This window comes from Oreochromis aureus, linkage group 11, assembly GCF_013358895.1.
Source record: "Oreochromis aureus strain Israel breed Guangdong linkage group 11, ZZ_aureus, whole genome shotgun sequence".
Classification (NCBI taxonomy): Eukaryota; Metazoa; Chordata; class Actinopteri; order Cichliformes; family Cichlidae; genus Oreochromis; species Oreochromis aureus.
Window position 1 is genome coordinate 34,013,496 of NC_052952.1, and position 19,051 is coordinate 34,032,546.

General features: G+C 38.9%; 1 protein-coding gene across 5 annotated transcripts in view; it reads right to left on the bottom strand.

Moving 5' to 3' along the window:
* rgl2 (ral guanine nucleotide dissociation stimulator-like 2) overlaps positions 1-17,042 on the bottom strand; it is a 32,029-nt gene extending 14,987 nt beyond the window's left edge. The window contains exons 1-7 of one of the 5 annotated variants that reach the window (XM_039619962.1): positions 16,763-17,038; positions 14,608-14,774; positions 5,489-5,539; positions 2,856-2,903; positions 2,288-2,371; positions 1,999-2,165; positions 374-430 (exon numbers count right to left, since the gene is read on the bottom strand). In XM_039619962.1, coding sequence (XP_039475896.1) covers positions 374-430; positions 1,999-2,165; positions 2,288-2,371; positions 2,856-2,903; positions 5,489-5,539; positions 14,608-14,766 — 566 coding nt within the window. In that variant the 5' untranslated portion in view covers positions 14,767-14,774; positions 16,763-17,038. Of the gene's footprint in view, positions 1-373; positions 431-1,998; positions 2,166-2,287; positions 2,372-2,855; positions 2,904-5,488; positions 5,540-14,607; positions 14,778-16,762 lie in introns of all 5 variants that reach the window. The other 4 variants (XM_039619963.1, XM_031733689.2, XM_031733692.2 and 1 more) reach the window with 4 other exon arrangements.
* Positions 17,043-19,051: the final 2,009 nt, after the last annotated feature.

Below are 19,051 nucleotides of genomic sequence, written 5' to 3' on the forward strand. Positions count from 1 at the left end.
ACACTTTTGGACTTCAGTTCATTAGTGCCTCCTTGTAAAATGGACATTTAGCAACACTTCTCAGATTTTACAGCTTGTTTTCCTTTACTTACTCTCTGCAGAAAGAGATTTAAACCCCAGAAATAGCTTTTAACTACACTTTGTTTTGTGTTCACGCTGATTTTAATAGCAGCAGCTGTTGAAATGATGTGTAACATGAAAGTTTCTGTTTCAGGTTTTGAAAAAACCCTGCCTGGTAAAAATAATATTCCCCTTAAAAAAACAGAATGAAAGAAAGAAGCAAAACTGTTTGCAGCAGTTGTTGTTATGGCATGCAGATTCTAAAGTAACTCAAGCACTCGAAAAGATTTTGGTTAGCTATTCAAAAACTCACTTGTTAAAAGATTGTCTTATCTGACTTCTCTCGCTGTCCCCGGGTGGGTTCTCCAGCCTGAGAACAAAAAAAGAAAAACTCATAAAGCAGAAAAAGAAAACCAGCTTGAAAGTATCATTCAGCTTCAGATAGGTGCATCTGCTGTGTCATAAATAGCACTTCAATTTTCTGGTGGTTTAATATATGACTTATTTTTCCAAAGATATTTTTTCGCAAAGGCTTTGGTGTTTACATTCCTGCTGATTCTCTCACTCTCTTTCCTGTTGCGTCTTTGGAAAATTTGAGGTGTATCATATATAAACTTCCTTTATTTGGTGGAAGGAAATTCCACAAGCAGTTTTCTTTTTTTGCTGAGTAATGTTTCTAAGAAGAAGAACTAAGCTGCAGTTATTTTAAATCAGCACACAGGTGCTTCCTGCTATGTGAAACGTCTTTAACTTTACAAGTATTTTAGAAATCCCTGTTTAAAAACGACTTGAAGACAAATTGCAAAGCCACAATAACACCTGTGTATCTTGAGAAAACTAGGTGTATAGTTTGGGATCATAAGCACCAAACTGAACTTTATTCTTTAGGTTCTTATTTAGCAGTGGCTAATAGGCAAGGAGGCTCACAGGCTGTGTTGATCTTGAAAAATCTTAACAACTAATCAATGGATTTCCATGACAAGACCTTCCAATACCCACAGGATGAATCTGAATGACTGGTAGTTTCCTAGCTTTGTTTTTAGTGTCATTGGTGTCAAAACTTTCATTTTCCAGTAAAAATCTTTACAGGATGGATTAGTTTCTGTTTTTGTTCATATCCATATATCCTGTCAACCAATCATATTTGTGTTGGCTTCTGCTCTATGCAAGGGAAAAGTCAATGTGGAGAATCTGAAAAGCTATGATGACTGAGCTTTTTATTTGGCTTTAAAAAGTTGTCAACAGTTAGTTAGCATCAGACCAACAGGAAGATATCTGTTACCTGGATATCCACCAGATAACAGATCTGGATAACAGCTCCATATTTATCTCTGGAGGGGCTGTAATCAGTTTGGTAACACATGACTTTTCATCTGACACAATCTGCAGGTCAAAGTTAAACTCCAATCCGTTTGTGTTTAGTAAGGGTTTAAAATTCTCTAAAACTAGGATACGGTCATACTTTTATTTGGAGAGGATGATTCATATATGCGTGCTAAAAGAAGAAACCTCCAGCAGAGATACATATATGTTGTTATTAACAATAAGTATACAAAAACATCTATACCATGAAAATATACAACATGCAATTAAAAACATGTAATAGAACATAATGTTTTAACATATTTCCTCAATTTTTCAGTGTGATAAGAATCAAAGCGTACTATGACTCTATATTGTCTAATGTTAAAAAAGTTGAATTTAATTTGTTTCTACAGTTTAACAAGTATGCCGTCGCTCTAAAACTCAGTGGAAGTGAGCTCCCACTGGCCAGGATCAGTCTGAAATGCTGCTGCTTCAAAACCAGCCAACCAGAATACCGACAGCTGCTGTAGCCGCTGTGCTTCACGTGCATCAGGAGCTGCTATACGGTTTCTTTGATCCTACTGCCTTTTAAATTCTTTTTCATTTTAATGATCACAGCTAAAAGTCTCCTACCTGTCACTGAGGATGTCCAGCACTCTCCCCGTGGTGGTGAAGGATCGATAGGTGGAGAGAAAGATGGTGATGAAGGAGGAGTCGCCCATACAAAATGAGTGGAGGAGGTGGAGCACCAACTTCTCTTCTGTGCCTGCTTTCACACACTGGGATTTGGAAACTGTGGACTGGAAGAAGATGGGAAAGAAATGAGATCAAGAGTGAGGAAAAAAGAAAGAAACAATGTTACTGCAATCCCCACAAACCTCTCATCTCAAATAGTTTAACCAGTCAGTCACATTAAACTTACCATTGGACTGTTGGGTCCACCATGGTGCTGCTTCACAGTAACTGTGTAGATCACCCCATCCTCCTCCTCCTCCACCACAGTGGGCTGTAGAGCAAAGACAGACAGTAAAGACACTGTTTATATGAAGATTGCTGCTTATGATTAATGCATACTTTGAAGTTTTTAAAATATATTTCATAATGAGTGGTAGAAATTGTTGCTAAACCATTAACTGAAATGAACAGATGTACATGATCAGACAGTTTAATTTAAAAAAAAAATGGAGATAAAATCTTTATGTTTATCTTATCTTTATGCTCATTGTGTTTCTTTATGCAGCAACAACAGTGTGAGAAATCACACTTGTTTGAACCAGTGCAAGAAACAGTCCAAATTCTTCAAGCTGCAAATGCAATTCAACCAAAGAATTTCTTTTGTATCCCACTTTGGCTAATTTGCAACTCAGATGGGACATGAAACAATCCAGTTTAACCTCAGGGAAAGTCCCTGACACAGTCACCCTACTTTATACTGGTACTAGCTCACAGGCTGTGAATCCCCATGCAATGTGAAACCCAGTCCTCCTTACCAAATCTAGAGGACAGTACCAGGTAGTCTTCATTGGAGAGGGCTCCGCCTGAGAAAGAGAGACACACAAGAGTCAAAACAAAATCACATGGCTCAGCTATTTTATTAGAGAATAAAAAAAGACCAAACTGAGTGTAAAGCACATGCTATCTCATTTGTTCTCCTTAAAATGATAGAGCGCAATGCAAAATTCACCAGGCTGCAAAGGTAATTCGACCTAGAATTAATTTTATCCTAATTTGCAACTGTTGGGAAAAGTCACGCAGCGCCGCTTCTAAACATCTTTCTCTGGACTGGGACATATGCACAACAATAAAAAGCTCATCTGTGTAATCCAAAGTCTGTTGTGCCCCATACACTAAAGGTGTCTATATCAAATTGTGCAAAGCAATAAAACACTGAATCAAGAATTTAGCTTATGCTACTTTTTTTTCGTGCAAACCAACAGTGTGTCTGCCAGAAAGAGAGAAACATTCCTAATAGAAATAACAGAATAAGACAGCACTTGCAAACAAAAAACACTTGGCAGCATTGTTGCATACTTATTAACTACATATTGACACAAACAGTTCTTGAATAGTAGGATCCTGCAGCCATGTCATGTTGCAGACACTGCATGACTCACAGCACAGCATTTTTAGAGAGAGAGGAGAAGAAGTCTGAGACATGCGGTGACACTTCAGAGACATTTTAATACTGTCGAAACAGCCGGAGAGATAAAAGGCAGATGACCTTTGATTGCAAAGAGCTGTTTTAAATGCATCTGTGATTCTGCAGATTAAAAGAGCATTTCTATTTAATTTAACCTTACACAGCTGCTCAACTGCAACATTAGTTAATGCAAATACTTGCACTGGAGATTAAACATTTTGCAATAAAAGAAACACATCTGATTTTGGAAAACACAGCTCAAGTTTGAATGAGGGTTTCCAACGCATCTTTATATAAAAAAAGCGGTACTCTCTCATGTTTCCAATGTGTTTTAGCTTTTCTCAAAAGCTTTGCGAATGGTTTTATGTAAGTAAAATTTTGAGATGATAAGTTATCCAACAGTACACAAAAAGCAAAGATTAAAGTCTAAAAATGAGTGCAGATGTTGCAATTCTAACTCATGTCCGGGTGAATCTCTGACTAATCCTGTCCACATGCCAATAGTGTCCTTTGGTCAGACGCTGAACGCACACAATCTCACGGTTTTTGAATGTGTTTGCAAAGGAGTGAATGAGAGGTAAATATTGCAAGCTGATCAGATCAAAAAAGGTCTGTTTTACCATGCAGCAGACTTTTTCTTTGCTTCGTCTCATTCATTATTTCACACCCCTCCATCTAACAAAGTCATTATTCTCTAGACTAACTTGCCTAAAGGTGTATTAAATACCTGGGCCACTGACAATAAAAATAAAATAATTTCACAAAAGATAGGCAGGTCACATTGGTCATCGGTTTTTAAGTGAGTTCTTTTTATGTTTTTTATGCTACACATTTAGACATTACCACTAACAACCTAAGACTTTATCAGTAGTAGGGGCTGTAGGATGATCATACTTACTATTATGCTTTAAGTACTGCACTTAAATAATACTTTGAATTATGAAGTTATAATCAATATTTTACACAGAATTGGTAATTTTGCTTGAAAAAAGGATTGCATTCCCTTTGCAGTCCTTTTTAGTACATAAATCTGATTTATATCTTTAAAGTTTGAGTTAAAGATGGATGACTTAGCATGTGGTTTGATATAAGCATAAATAGGTTAAAAAATAGGTTAAAATAAAATAAAAACAAAGTTGTTTTTATTTTATTTTTATTGCTTTTTGATAGTGGACGTTTTCACAGCAAAGGAACTGTCAGCATATTTTAAAATGTCAGTTGGTTTTAACCTCATGCCACACAATTTGTAAAGGGTTGGGCTGTTCCCGTAGTTCACATTTGGATCATAGCATTTAACTAACACACTGATAAATATCACTTTACCCTGATGCTTTCACAACTGTAACTTTTTCCACAATAAAAAATGCATGAGTAAAGCACTGAGTAAAGTCTTACTGGGTGTCTGCTGAAATCTCCAAACCTATTAGAAAGCGTATATTCATCATGAGTCAACAGGAAAAGGCAAAGGAAACACCTTGGAGACACACTCTGCTTACAAAACAGCAAAACACACTGGCCTCGAAAGCTCCTGATTCTTAACCACACAAACAGAAACCTGACTTACATTTTCATTCATTTTTGCATGTCATCTCTTTCATATGCAAACTTTCAAAGTCACAGTATAAGCCAAGAAACATTCCCAGGATGGTATAAATGGCTTTTATTCCCTCCATTAAACCAGCAGTGTAATTATTTGTAATAAACCAATGCTCGCCTCTGTTCGCTTTTATCAAATTATCTTGCTTTACCGTGACCGAAGGTCAGTGTTTCAAACAGGTACTCCTTCAATTCAAAAAGGATCCTATAGCACTTCATTATATAACGTGCGCTCATCAAACCTGTTATTCTACTCATTCTAACTCCGCTTACTTCCAAGCAAATCTGCCTGCGATTATATCTTTTCCCATGAAGTCAGGCTAAACACACACGCACACACAAACGCACACACACTGAAAAAAGCGACAAAATGGTCCCACAACTTACCTTTCCGTGGGCAGGTTCAGACAGGTAGGAATCCCTAAGCTTCCTGGAAATCTTCAGGATAAACGCAGAAATAGTGTTCTTATTTTCTCCATTGCTTCTCATCTGTTATTCACTTGTTTCTGATCACCTCCCCTGTCACAGTTGACCCAGATCTGTATGTTTACCTCTTTACGTTTGCTTCTCAACCTTTTTTCCTCTCTATCACAAAGACACACCTGAAGCAGGACCTAAGCCCAACCCCCACCGGTCTACATCACCTAGACACACCCATTACACTTAAACACACACACACACACACTCCAAACACAGACAAGATTATGATGGTGTTCATAGGACGACACTCATTTACACTGGGTCACTTTTCACCCATTCACACACATATAGCAGGCCATGCAAAAACACTCAACACAGCCACACTGTTCACACAAATAAATGCCTCATCAGTGCGCACACACACACACACACACACACACACACACACACACACACACATCGACAGACAAAGCCCTGAAGCGATTTCCAGAACAATGCCCCACTCTTTCAATCTCCTCTCCGTTCTCCCGCTCTCTTTCCCTTTGTAGATGACCTTCCTATACAGATAAACCAGTCTGACTGAGTAGTCTGTTTAAAACAACACTGAGAAAAACAGAAATAACTGTGAAGGTTGCCATCTGTGGTAGGCAGCCTGCAGTTTGAGCAGCAAGAGGCCTGCAGTCCTGTAACAAGAGGTAATAAACGTTCAGACAGCGACTAAACCAGGAAGCAAGCTGTGTTTATTTAGGGGCTAATGGCATTGCAGAGTGAAGTCGTGCTACTGGAGACTTCAGCAGCGCTGTGTGTGTGAGATAGCTTGTTAGCATAGCAAACACCAATGATTGTATTATTTTTTGTGCACTTGGTGTCATAAAGAATGGCTGTAAACATTTAGCATTTCTCCTTATAAACTTCTTAAGAGTAATATTACCAATAGCTGCTTTCTTATATATCCAGCAGACAGAGAGAAAAGTAATCTTTAGAAATTATTTGGCATGACGTTTCTATTTGCGCCTCCACCAATTCCTGGAAAAATCGCAGACAGACATATACGTCCATGTGAAACACTTAGGGCAGTGACCCGCAAACTGCATTAGTGGCTCCCTTTATTTGTGGGTGGGGTCTTTCTGTGTGGCGTTTGCATGTTCTCCTGCCTGCGTGGGTTCTCTTTAGGTACTCTGGTTTCCTCCAAGAGTCCAAAGACATGTATGTTGGGTTAATTAGAGCTACTTTAACTAGAGTTAATTAGAGGTCACCACAGCTGGTAGCTCTACATGTTTGATTTTGTAGCTTTTGATGCCAGGTGCTCTTCCCAGTGCAAGCCCAAAGCGATTTATGTGTCACTTCCCAGAAACGACCCAAGGAGCTTTATCTTGTTAGGCAACTGCATACACCACTATACTATACACGTTAGGTTAACTGGTGATTCTAAATTGGCCATGGGAGTAAGTGTGTGAGCATTGCCTGGACACAGACTGCTGACCTGTCCAGGGTCTACAGTGCACTACCTCTCGCCCCACGACAGGTGGGATAGGTGCCAGTCGGAACTCATTCCTACCAACCAGCTACTGTCTTTACATCAACTCACAAAAAGGCGCATGAAAATATTTTTCTCTGTATTTAATTCTGCTAACACTGATAACGAGACAGGGTCTGATAATGTGTGATAACATGAAAACTAGATATTTTACTGTATATCCATGTGCTGTATAACGAACAGCAGCTCAGTGATAAGAAACCTCTTTGAGAAAAAACAGCAGTTAAAACAAGTTTAACTTGTTCATACACAAAGATAGTATAATTACCCCCCAAAGGCAGAGTTACAACTGACTTATAAAAGAGGGAATGTGGTTTAAAATTGTCACTGATCCCTTGTGAAGTATAGTGATATTGTGGGCCTTTCTGACGCAAAGGAAACTAGCCTTTGCTCTGTTTCCTTGTTCCAGACATAGATGTTATGTTGAGATTCTGCTAGGAGGTAAAAGTATATTCAGTGGAGCACCAATCTTCTAAAACCCCTCTGAATCTGGGTCAGATAAAATAGCCTTTTCTGTGGAGAAACCTCTCAGCAGATGTGTGTAATTTTGAGTTTAGCTGTCTCAAAGGCTGGTGTATAAGGATCATGATTATAGGCCACTGCGGCTGGCGGCATGTGTTGATTCCTAACATAAAAAGAGTACTGTGCAGCTGTTATCCATGGATCTCTAGTGATTTCGTAAGCTTTAGAAACACACACAGCGTTGATTTTTCCCATGTGATCCATTGTTGCTACCAAATGTCACCCTTTGTTTATGTTCTTTGTAAGATGGGATCTTCTCTTTTGGCACTGAGCTGTGCTTTTTCTTAAAGTTCCCCACCACTTTGCCTACAGGAAGCACATAATAAGTGGAGACAAACACAGGAAGCAGGACGTGCTGCCGTGTTGTGAAGCTATTTTTCTTCCCTTCTCCTTCCATCAAAAGTTTAGGCTGCATCAACCTCCACCAGCTGAACAACTATGTCAGCTATTGGACAGAACCAGAAAAGCACAGGGAGGAAATCGTCTCTCATTTTAACCTACCTCCTTCCTCAAAAAACAACCAGTTTCACCCATTTCCCTTACATATATCCAAGTAGTTGTGCCGAATAGCTTTGACTTTAAACAAATACACTGTTGACGCCCACCATTTTCAATCCACACAAGGCATTCCTGCAAACAGGGGGCCGTAAATATATCTTCTGAAGCTTTTTTTAAAGATAACCATTGTTTTTTTCTGTGTAGTTCAAAACCCCTACCCCTTCCTTCCTATCTTTCTGTTTGTCCCTCTTCTCACGCTTTCATCTATCTATCCCCTGGTGCCCGTTATCTACTGTGTTTCAAGTAAAACTCTGTAGCCGAAGTTCTATTCATCTTAAAGAGAAAAAAAGTTATTACATGATTATAACTTTGTGATTAGAAAATGCTTGTGCTCATGCTTATATGTGGTCATCCATAGGCGCGTCTCATCATTAAATAATGCGTTAAAGTGCTACCATAACAGCTTGTACTCTTCTGGGAAGGTTTTCCACCATATTTTGGAAGCCAGCAGCAGAGATATGTTTTTATTTATTCACAATAGCAAGAAAGATGTTGCCCTCTAATGTTGGTTGATAAGACCCAGCTCATGTTCATCAGCAGTCTAGTTCATCCAAAATGTGCTGGATAAGGTAGAGGTCAGGTCTTGTGCTGGCCAATCAGGTTCTCTCACACCAAAATAGGAAAAATATTTATGTGCACACTTGAGGTTATATTAAAACAGGAAAGTGATTAAATTAAAGAATTAAAGTCCAGACCAAACAGGCACGTAACTTCACTGACAGGTTACCTGTTGCTGTTTGAAATGAATCTACGAGGTACAGTTTTGTTATGGGAAGTCATTCACATGAAAACAAAAACAGGGACAAATAAAGGGAGTCATTGCCTTGTTTCCCTTCTTAAAGTAGTAAATAAGCTTGCGTCTCTTGTATTTCCACATCATGTTTTGAAATTACTCAACAGTACACTTGTAAACAAAATCTTGCAAATATCAGGTTGATGAAATGTTAAAAATGAAAGGCTAAATTTGAAATATTCAACTGTTTAAGACCAATATCTTGAACTTGTCTGCTTGAACAGTAAAGCTCAAAAGGCTCAAGAATACAAAGAGCATTATCAACATGTGTGATCTGTAATAACCTGATAACAGGACTACTAGAGCACAGGCATATTAGACCAAAACAAAGGTGCTTCTCTCTCTTTGTGTTGTTTTCCAGTAAAAAAAAAAAAGACTGTGCAAAACTAGTTTTAACTAGTAATTATCATCTATGTTCACTTGTGCTAACTTGACCACTCTGTGTGATTGCTTCACCGTCCCTCACACAGAGCAAAGCAGCGGAAAGAAGACACATTTACCACAAAAATGTTGCATAATACCAATGCTGCACTCGATCATTCAGCAAATTCACAACCTGACCAACAGGTGGCGTTATGTTATCTTTGTTATCTATAAAATAAACAGAAAACACAAATTATCTTTCTACTACATCTTGGTAATAATGAGGAAACAAATGTTAAATGGCGTGTTACTACCACGAAATTTCAGTCAGTTATCAAAATTCTAATGTGCATATATTACCATAGTACCCTATTTATTACTAGCAGGTTCCTATTATTACCACGATATTACTGTACGATTACTAATTATTTTAGTTATTAACCACTTACATAAATTTCACTGTAGTATTTCTCAGCTACAACCAATGTTCATACAAGATAATTACTTGGATATTACTTTTGTTACTAAGAAGTAATAATTTGTCATTTCTATATTATTACCTTTTTGTTACTACCTTATTATTCCCACTGTTACCACATTATTACATTGTTGCAACCCAGATTCTTTTCTGCAATACTAACATAACAATGATCTTGTATAAAGTAAATGTAACATTTTGAAATTGTAACAGTTGCACATCCACAAATTTGAGCTTTAGAGTTGCTGCATGTAATAAGAAACTTAGCGATTTGTAGGGCTACATGTTAAAACAGAGAGCAGAGGAGTAGCAACATGGCAGTAGGCTTTCACTCAGTGGATAACATGTATAATAATATGTTATTTTGTGCTGTTTGTTTTTCAGATGTACAGACTGAATGCTCAGGATTGAGATGAGATCACCCCCTAAGTCCCAACAGTTTCAAAGGTAGGGCCTCAGCTGTGCTGGAAAAGTTGTCAAAACATAAAACAAACCACTCCTGTTACTCTTCTACATCTTTACATTGCAGATAGTTTGCTACAATATGTTTGCTCGAAATGCCACAGGTTACTTTATGCATCTTGAATCACACATCCAAGTTTCCCTCATTAAAGAATGAACAAGCGGTCGTATTGGATTCCACTTGACAGCCTGTCCTTGGAGACAGCCTGTGATACTAGATACTGTTTACGGGGAGAGCAGGTGTACACTGCATCCACTGACCAGGCCACAGCATGCATTATTTAATGCGAGGTTCAGCAGACGACATGTGACACGAACAGAGAGGAAGTCTGGTCATTTGGAAAGCGAGTCAGTGTAACTTCTTTTTTTAGCTGCAGCATTTCTTGAGACTTGGTGAGAAGTAAACCAAAGAGCCCTGTGAAGCTGGGGCATGAAGCTTGGTCAGTATATTATTAGGAAACAGTACAACCGTTTTGTTTCCAATGTTGGTCTTAACGAAGGCTAAAGTTCTGTACGTGTAAGAAAGATTAAAATAGTAGTTTTGTCTTCAGCTTAAATTAGCATTTGACCATGTGTGTGTGTGTAAGTCTGCTAATGCTCAGAAAACCTCGCTATCAGATGATTAAACATTAACAAAGGTGAAAGATCGTGGGAAATTTACCTGTGCCCTGAACATTTAACTTCCTAACCTTAATTCAGTTTTACTCCCTTTTACAAAGCCTACCCTGAAGTCATTGCACAAGCCTATAGTTGACGAATTATATTCAAATTGAGGAGTTTATGCAGCAAAACAAAGAAACTTCATATAAAAAGTGCAGAAACAATGTCTTTCAGTGGTTCTTTAAATATACAAAGTTTTATGTTCCCTGCCTTGCTAACACTGGCTAATTAGCAATAGACACAAAGTACAACTAAGGAACATCATTAGCTTTGCAGTAATATGGTCATAAACCAAAGTGTTATTGACCTTTAAAACAACATTTTATTCTAATATAAGCTACTTTTGGATGCTCACTTGGCACAAGGGGTCACCACAGGAGATATCACCGCATGTTTGATTTGGCACAGTTTTACACCACATAACCTTTCTTCTTATAAGATGGCAGAAAAAGAAGCATCAGGGGATCAGCAATAGTATTACAGCACATCCTGTGCAGGATGTAAATACATATACAGCATGGTATGGCTGTCATTTAAAAAAATCACAACAAGGAGGAAAGAAAAGGAAAGAGTAAAGGAAAAACAGAAAAGTCAGATATAACAGTTCAATTAGTACGATTAGTACGATTTACTTCCTGCTGAGACATTAGAGTCGGGTCAAAAGTATTAGACCGACATATATATCGTTATTAACACGTTGTTGCAATTCCACTAATACCATTAAGCTTTAATTAAAAAAATAGATAAAGAGATCTGTGGTGATGTTTTAATGTTATTGATTATTTTGCTCTGTTCTACCTGTTGTAAATGTCTTACATGTCCTCTGAGACTGGCTTATTTTTATGCAGTTTTTATACATAAAACTTAGACGTGCCTGTAGCTGAAGTGAAGTGTTTAGGATTAAATTTCAATGCAAAACAAATTAAAGGAGTTGTAAAAGGGTTTCCACTGCAAACACAATATTTTAGCTGTTATCGTGATAAATCAATAGCTCTATAACAAAATTGTTTTCACGTATTCAACTAGTTTGAATTTATTCACTTTATGGTAAAAAGCAGTGTTGGTGTTGCCATGGTGCAACACACACGCATACATACATCTGTATCTCAGCTTTTCTGTCTGAGTCACAGTGACTTTATTCCCTTAGGGCTGAAAAGCAGCCTACCGCATCTGCTGTTTATACAGTCAAAGGGAGCTCACGCGGTTTCTTGGGACAATGCTCTAAATGCTCCTAGCTGTAACGGCCAGTGAGGCCATGACAAATGTTAAGGTCTCCTAATCCCCTCTCAGCTCTGTGAGATCTATTTATTGTGTCAACATCAGAAAACCTACTAAAGCATATGACTGTCAATACTCAAATACCATCAACACAGTCACAAAGAACAAAGCTCTGAGATATGTCACAAGTTCATCTTACTCTTTTCCACAGCAAAGATGTACAATGTAATTGATGTTTTTCAATACACACTATGCAATTTTCCCACTTTGGACCAAACCAATCTGCTGAGAACAGTTCCACTGTGCCAACATTGGCTGCAGTTCACCCAGAGGCCAGGTGATAGTGTCAGGGAAAAAAAGCCTCTTTCCACAAACACACAACAGTTTATATGCTAAACACTGCTACTTGTTTTGTTTGAAACCATAGTTTGCCAAAAAAAAAAATACTAGTATTCTGGCAATACAAGATAATTTATCCACAAATGAGTTGCACTGTGCATGAATGATTATCTGTCTCTATGTCCCTGTGGTAGACTGGTGGCCTGTCCAGTTGTACCACACCTCTCACCCTATGACAGCTGGCATAAGCTCCAGGGCCCGTCTCCCTTGATGCTGACTTAGAAAAGGTTAAGAAAATGGATGGATGGAATTAAAGAATTCTCCACTTCATGACAAATTTCTAAATAGTTAGTCCTGCAGATTACACAAGAGTAATCTGCATACATGCATATAAAAGACGGACCTGGTTGTGGTTTGAAATCGATTTCCTTCTAGTGGTCAGCGAATGTTGTAAAGTGGCTTGTGGTTCTGTGGCAATACCAATACTTACAGAGAGGTATATTAATACAGTCATAAACCTTTATAAAATCTAAGAATCAAACAACATCTGTTGTTTTGTTCAAAAACTAATTGAAAACAGCTAAACAAACCCCAACATTTTAGCCCACAATTGTTACAATTATGGGCAAGAGCTAGAAAGGCCCACTTTATTCTGTACTGTTTTGTGACTATCCTCTATTTAACCAAAAGTCCAAGAGTAGCAATTTTCTATGATTTTGCGAGAAATCATGGGAGCTGTTGTCTTCACAGTCATTTCAGATCAGGGTTGGACTGGGACAAAAAATCCGCCCTGGAATATTTGGTCCAGGCAACCCACATTGATCGCTGCATGTATATATCTATATATCTATATCTATATCTATCAATATATATATGTGTGTGTGTGTGTGTATAAGCATTAGCTTTAAAGCTCTGTGTAAGCACAGCAATGTAAGCGAGTTTATGATATTCAAAATGTAGTTGTAGCTAGTGCCTTTTTCATTGGTCAGAACACATTGTCAACTTGTTCAAAGTTGTTGAAACATTATAAGATTACAACAAAAGAAGCCATAGTAAAGATATCAGGTCATTGGTGGGACAGACAGGTAGCCAAGAAAAGTAACATTACATTGAAAAAGCATATTTTTCTGTGATTGTTGGAAATGCCAATGTATGTTTATATTTTATTTCATTTTGTCTGATTATAGATATTGAAGCAGGTTTTAATGTGGTTGGTACAGTTGTTTGTTGGGTTACAATATTAAAAGCTACACTTTTGCTATTAGCAGCGGCTCATGGTAAAAGCACCCATTCATTTTACCTGAATCCTTGAATCTCTCCCTTCCTAATTATTGTCCTCCATCTAGTTTCTTACCAAAATAATTTATCTTCCTCGTCTCTTCCTGACTTCTCCACAGCTGGCGCTAGAAGCGGTAGCCTCGTGTGACTGTGAGGTCTGGTTACTAGCTGTTACTAGATGTTGCTGGTACTACTGTTCACGGTCCAACAGCAACAACAGCTAACATGTTGGTGTATTTGACAGATTTTGCTGCATTTATTATTAGTTTCTTTTTATTCTCTCAGCTTTTCAGTAGCACCTTCGACACTTCTTCCACACAAAATGTGAGTGCATGGTGAAGGTAGGGGAGGGGCCAGTCTTGTTAAGAGATTAGATTGGGCGATGCAGTGTAAGTAATGCAAATGAAGGAATTGGCTGCTGCCATTGCTTGTGCTGCAATTGCGCAGTGGGCCAAAACCTGACTTGTTCAGGGAAAATGTTAATGTTTTAATCTCACACGTTTCTTTAAGCCACAAACAATTAATAAGTATAATGTCATTCTAATAAAATAGCAGGAAATAGCATTAGCTTACAGCATTAACTGCTGTATTATCCATCAGATGAATCAGCTATCCATAGCCAGTTACTACTATTTGCTAAATTTACTCGTAGCTAGCGCCTTTATCGATGGTCAGAACACATTTTGAACATGTTGAAAGTTGTTGTAACATTTAAAGATTAGTAACAATATGAGGTCGTTGGCGGGAGAGACAGGTAGCCAAGAAAGGTAACATTACACTGAGTAAACTTACATATTTTTCTGTGATTGTTGGGAACACCAATATACAAATATAAAACACCCATCCATCCATTTTGAGGCAAAGTAAAAACCATTCACCTGCGAACTTTGCACTTCAGCGCCAGCGGCTCTCCTCCCTGAGTGGCCACTTATGGTTCCTCTGTCAGGTGATAAAGGTCGATAGCCAATGAGGGGCACATCGTCTGATTCCACCCCTGGCAGGTTATAACCACCTGTACGTATGTTACGGGGGAGCATGGTGCCAGCTGCTGCAGACAAGAGACACATAAGAAATGTTTTAGATATTTCTTAAGAAGCTGTTGGAATAAATTAAGTACTAACATGTTCATTTCCTTATAACATAAAAGTGTAAAATTACATTATTATCAGACAGTGGTGCTAAAGCTGAGGCAATAAAAGTGGATCACATCAGAAACTAACTTAAATTTCCACAACTGACTCATTTAACATGTCCAAACTCATTATAGAAAAGCAATGTTTTCCTTTTAAGCACTGCAAATCTGAAACAAACTGTCAGAAACACAGAGACTCTCTCCAACTTTCTAGGTTTTAGATCAAAGCTTAAAACTTGACTGTTTATTCCTGCACTGCACAGTACTTTTTTCTCAGAGCTTTAAAGCTTATTTTTTTTATCTTGAATTCGATTTTTCTTCTCAAAAACTAACTTGTATTTTCTTTATTTTGATGCTTTTTAATGTCTAATCTTAGACAGTTAGATAACAAATGTGAGAAATCTAAATGTTTCTATTTTCCAGTTAGGTTCTTCATAATATGTTTGTTTTATAAAATGAGGAAAGGCTGTAACAGTGTACAGAGTGATGTCCCTAAATGTGTGACCACTGGGCAGCTGGATTTTGTACTTAAGGTTTGAAGAAGTAATCATCAGTCATTTTCAATAAATAAACTAACTGTAACTTTATGACGTATAGCCACGCTCGTGTGTGCCTCGTTATGTGTCTTCTTGAATCACCTGTGAATACTTTGCACATGTTAGAGCTCCACATTGAACAAACTATCAGTTATAGCTTTAAAAACTTTAAGATAACCTTTAAACTGCATTTTAAACAAAAGCAACACTCTATGGTTAATGGTATCCTGGAGTTGATTTGCTTAACACACTGACTGTGCCCTACAGCAGGTCTGGATTTGCATAGCAACCCTTCCTTCCATTTCCCTTTCCCCTCTTTGGTATTTAGATTGCCCTGAAGATAAACATCAAGTAAACACTGTTACAGGAAAAGAGGTGTTGAGCGAGAGAGTTGATGGGTGTAGGAGTGATATGAGGGTGATGGAAATGTCAACCACAGACACATAAACAGTTATGTTAACCTGAAGAATTTTTATTAAAAAAAATACGTTAAAGTGCTCCGTTGTGCAGTTTGGTGTATTATTAAATGTTACGTGTGTTGCAGTTTCTTCTGACTTTTACCAGGAGCAAATGATACAGAATGGCTGTGATGTGACCAGCAACAGAACAGCAGAGTCTGCCCTGCTAGCATGTTCAGAACACCTTTGAGCAAGGCACATGACCCATCTGATTGTTCACACAGCTCTGGATCAGAACCAGCACTTAAAAAGTGTGTGGTCTAAAAATGCATTAATGGCACTCCCTGGTTTCCGCTCATTTTGTATTGGTTCTTTACAATTTGTGTAACACTAAACTTTCTCTTGCATAATGCTCTGTCTTTACTGCAGGTTTGTGGTGGTTCATTATATTCTTGCTCAAGAAAGCAAGTTTGTACCGTGAATAACAGAGGAAAGGGGAGCAGGCCTGCAGGGGAAACAAAGCATTACCAGTGCAGCATATGATCTAGCTGACCAACGGTTATGCAGAAGTCTGAAAGGCTGCTATTCACTGGCCTGACCAAAGCAAACAGCCACATATGACTGAGGTGTACACACATATAACGCAGTAACTAGGCTACAGTAAGTCACACCCCATAATGCCTATTTTCTGTTTAATAAATGTAGCCGTGGGGTGGTGCTACAGCAATGTACAGTCCTAATGACAGCTTCAGTCTCGATGTCGGCTGGAAGACGAGAATGGAGCCCGAAACTGTCAGGGCTGCAAAAGTTTGACGCGTGTATTTAAACACAGTAGAGTGACAGATGATGACATTTGCTTCCTGCTGCGAATCACTCAGCGACACGAAGGCCGTAAAAATTAAGAGCTAGGCTATAAAAATTAAGCAAATAGAGGAAGATAAATGAAGGAAGCTACAATTCAACTTACTGTTAGCGAAGTCTCATTCGCAGGATGTGCGCTATCCAACCGCGGTCAGCTCGATCCAGACTGCATTGGATGACCGCCGGGGCTGCTGGATCGGTGGCCGGCTCAGCTGAGGAGAGTCGCACCCATCTGTACCACCGTCACCGCCGACAACGACGAGGGAGTCTCCATCCTCCGCCTCGCCCCCCACCCTCTCTCGCCCCTCTATCAGTCTCTCCACACTGTTCGCCTGTCCAGCTTTCAGCAGCTGATAGCGCACTTTGGTCTGTCTGCAAACTCCCTCCCTCCCTACCTCCCTCTCTCCCCGCCTCTCTCTCACTCTAACGTCGCAGTTCCTGTACGTTGTGCATTCACTGCTTTGGCAACATATCCGTCTCTCCGGGCAGTTCCCACCGTGTGGATAGCGATACACCGCAACCGCGTACGCGTCGCCTCCGGGGAAATGTTACTTCAAGGACCAGCAGGCAGACTGCGTGACCACGCACGAGCACGTGTACGCACAACCACACGCAAACACACGCGCATTTTCTGTCATTTTGAAAGTCTTTCCATCCATAAAATCTTCACCTCATCTAAACGATCGCTGACTGCAGAAAAACAGGCCCATTGAATTGACTTTAATACTTTAATAAACCTATATATTACAATACCAATTATAAAGCAGTCCCTATTAAACTCATAAACCTAAAAGTAAGCCTGACCTCTGACCTATCTTCTGTATTACCAGACTTCAACAATCGACCTTAGGCTACCGAAGCAGCTTAGACATTTAAACTTGAACCCTCTAGGTTTGGGTCAAGATCAAACACTTCTGCAGGTCTATAATTTAATTCAAGTAACTTAAAGAAGTCCAGACGCTTTTCTTTCCAAGCTCCTTAGACTACGATGACCTGGATGACTGAGAACCTTCACAGACGTCTATAATTTAGCTTTAGAGCATTACATACTTCTCTAGATTTTAATGCAGGCTCTCTGCAGTACACAAGAATTTTCACAGGTTGACCCTCATGATTGGCCAGTGTAGCTTAATGTGTAGAAAAATTCAGATTGCCCCTTTAAGCCTAATATAACCTTGAGGATATTATTGCTCTAATAGTTGGTTGCTTCAAATGCACATCCATATTCACAATGCAAACCTAGACAGCAGACACTCTTGGGCATAATCTGGGCTACTTGTGGCACCTTTTAAACAATACATTCTTCATTTTTGAAAAGCCAACACACACACATGCATGAAACAGTCTTTACCTTACAAACCTGAGCTCAACTGATTTGATATAATTTTTTAATAAAAATCCCACCCTATTTGTTGGTCACTCCTGTGCCACCCCACTGAGAAATCCCAGAAACACACCTGTTCTCTCAACTGAACTCATCTGCTGATCGGTATTCATGCAAACCCCACAGAAACACCCTCAGGCCCATGACATTTAATCTAGACACTTTTAGGTTTAGCTTCATATTTTAAGCAATTATCTAATGCTATTTTTAGTGCATTCCTGTAGCGTCAAATCTTAGTATTTGCCTTCTCTGCTCCTTCAAGGATGAATGGTTTCATCTGTAAAAAGTAGGCCATGCTACCATTCAGATTACAACAGCTACTGTGTGACTGTAATGGCAAATGCATTTTAAATTGTGACACGGAAAGGAACTTGAGAAACAACACACCCATCACATGCAATAAAAACCCATGATGTCAGGGTGTTAGCTTCTTTTTTTTGTCTTATAACCTGTGAAGACTCGACATTACAGAGTCCACGAGCCATGAGGACTTTAAATGGTCTTCCTTTCTTATTATCCTACTCATATCATCATCATCATCATCATCATCATCATCACACCTCTGGGGCTTCTCTCGAACTTCACTCTGATCCTGCGAGTCCATGAGACTGACAGGCCTGATTGCAGTAGAGTTCCTGTTCTGGTATTTGTTCGCCACCCAGCGGCCACATTTGGAAAATGACACTGTACGCTTTCTCTCTTTCTTTCTTTTCTTTTCTTTTTTTTTTTAATCTGCCAGGGGCCATTTTGAACCGCACGGCGGTGTTACCACACGCTCGACTGGTGTGAGTAATGTGCAAGACATAAACAAGAAAAGAAAGCAAAAACAAACAAACACAACCTTGGATTTGATGGATGAGCCTGCAGCCAAAAACAGCAAAACGCGCCGTTTGACTAAAGCAATTTAACTGTAAGAGTAATCTAAATCCCGGAGTGATTTAGCATTGTTTACAATTTAATAACGTGTCTGTGACTCTCTGGAAGCAGCTTTCCCCCGATGTTTGCCTTTTC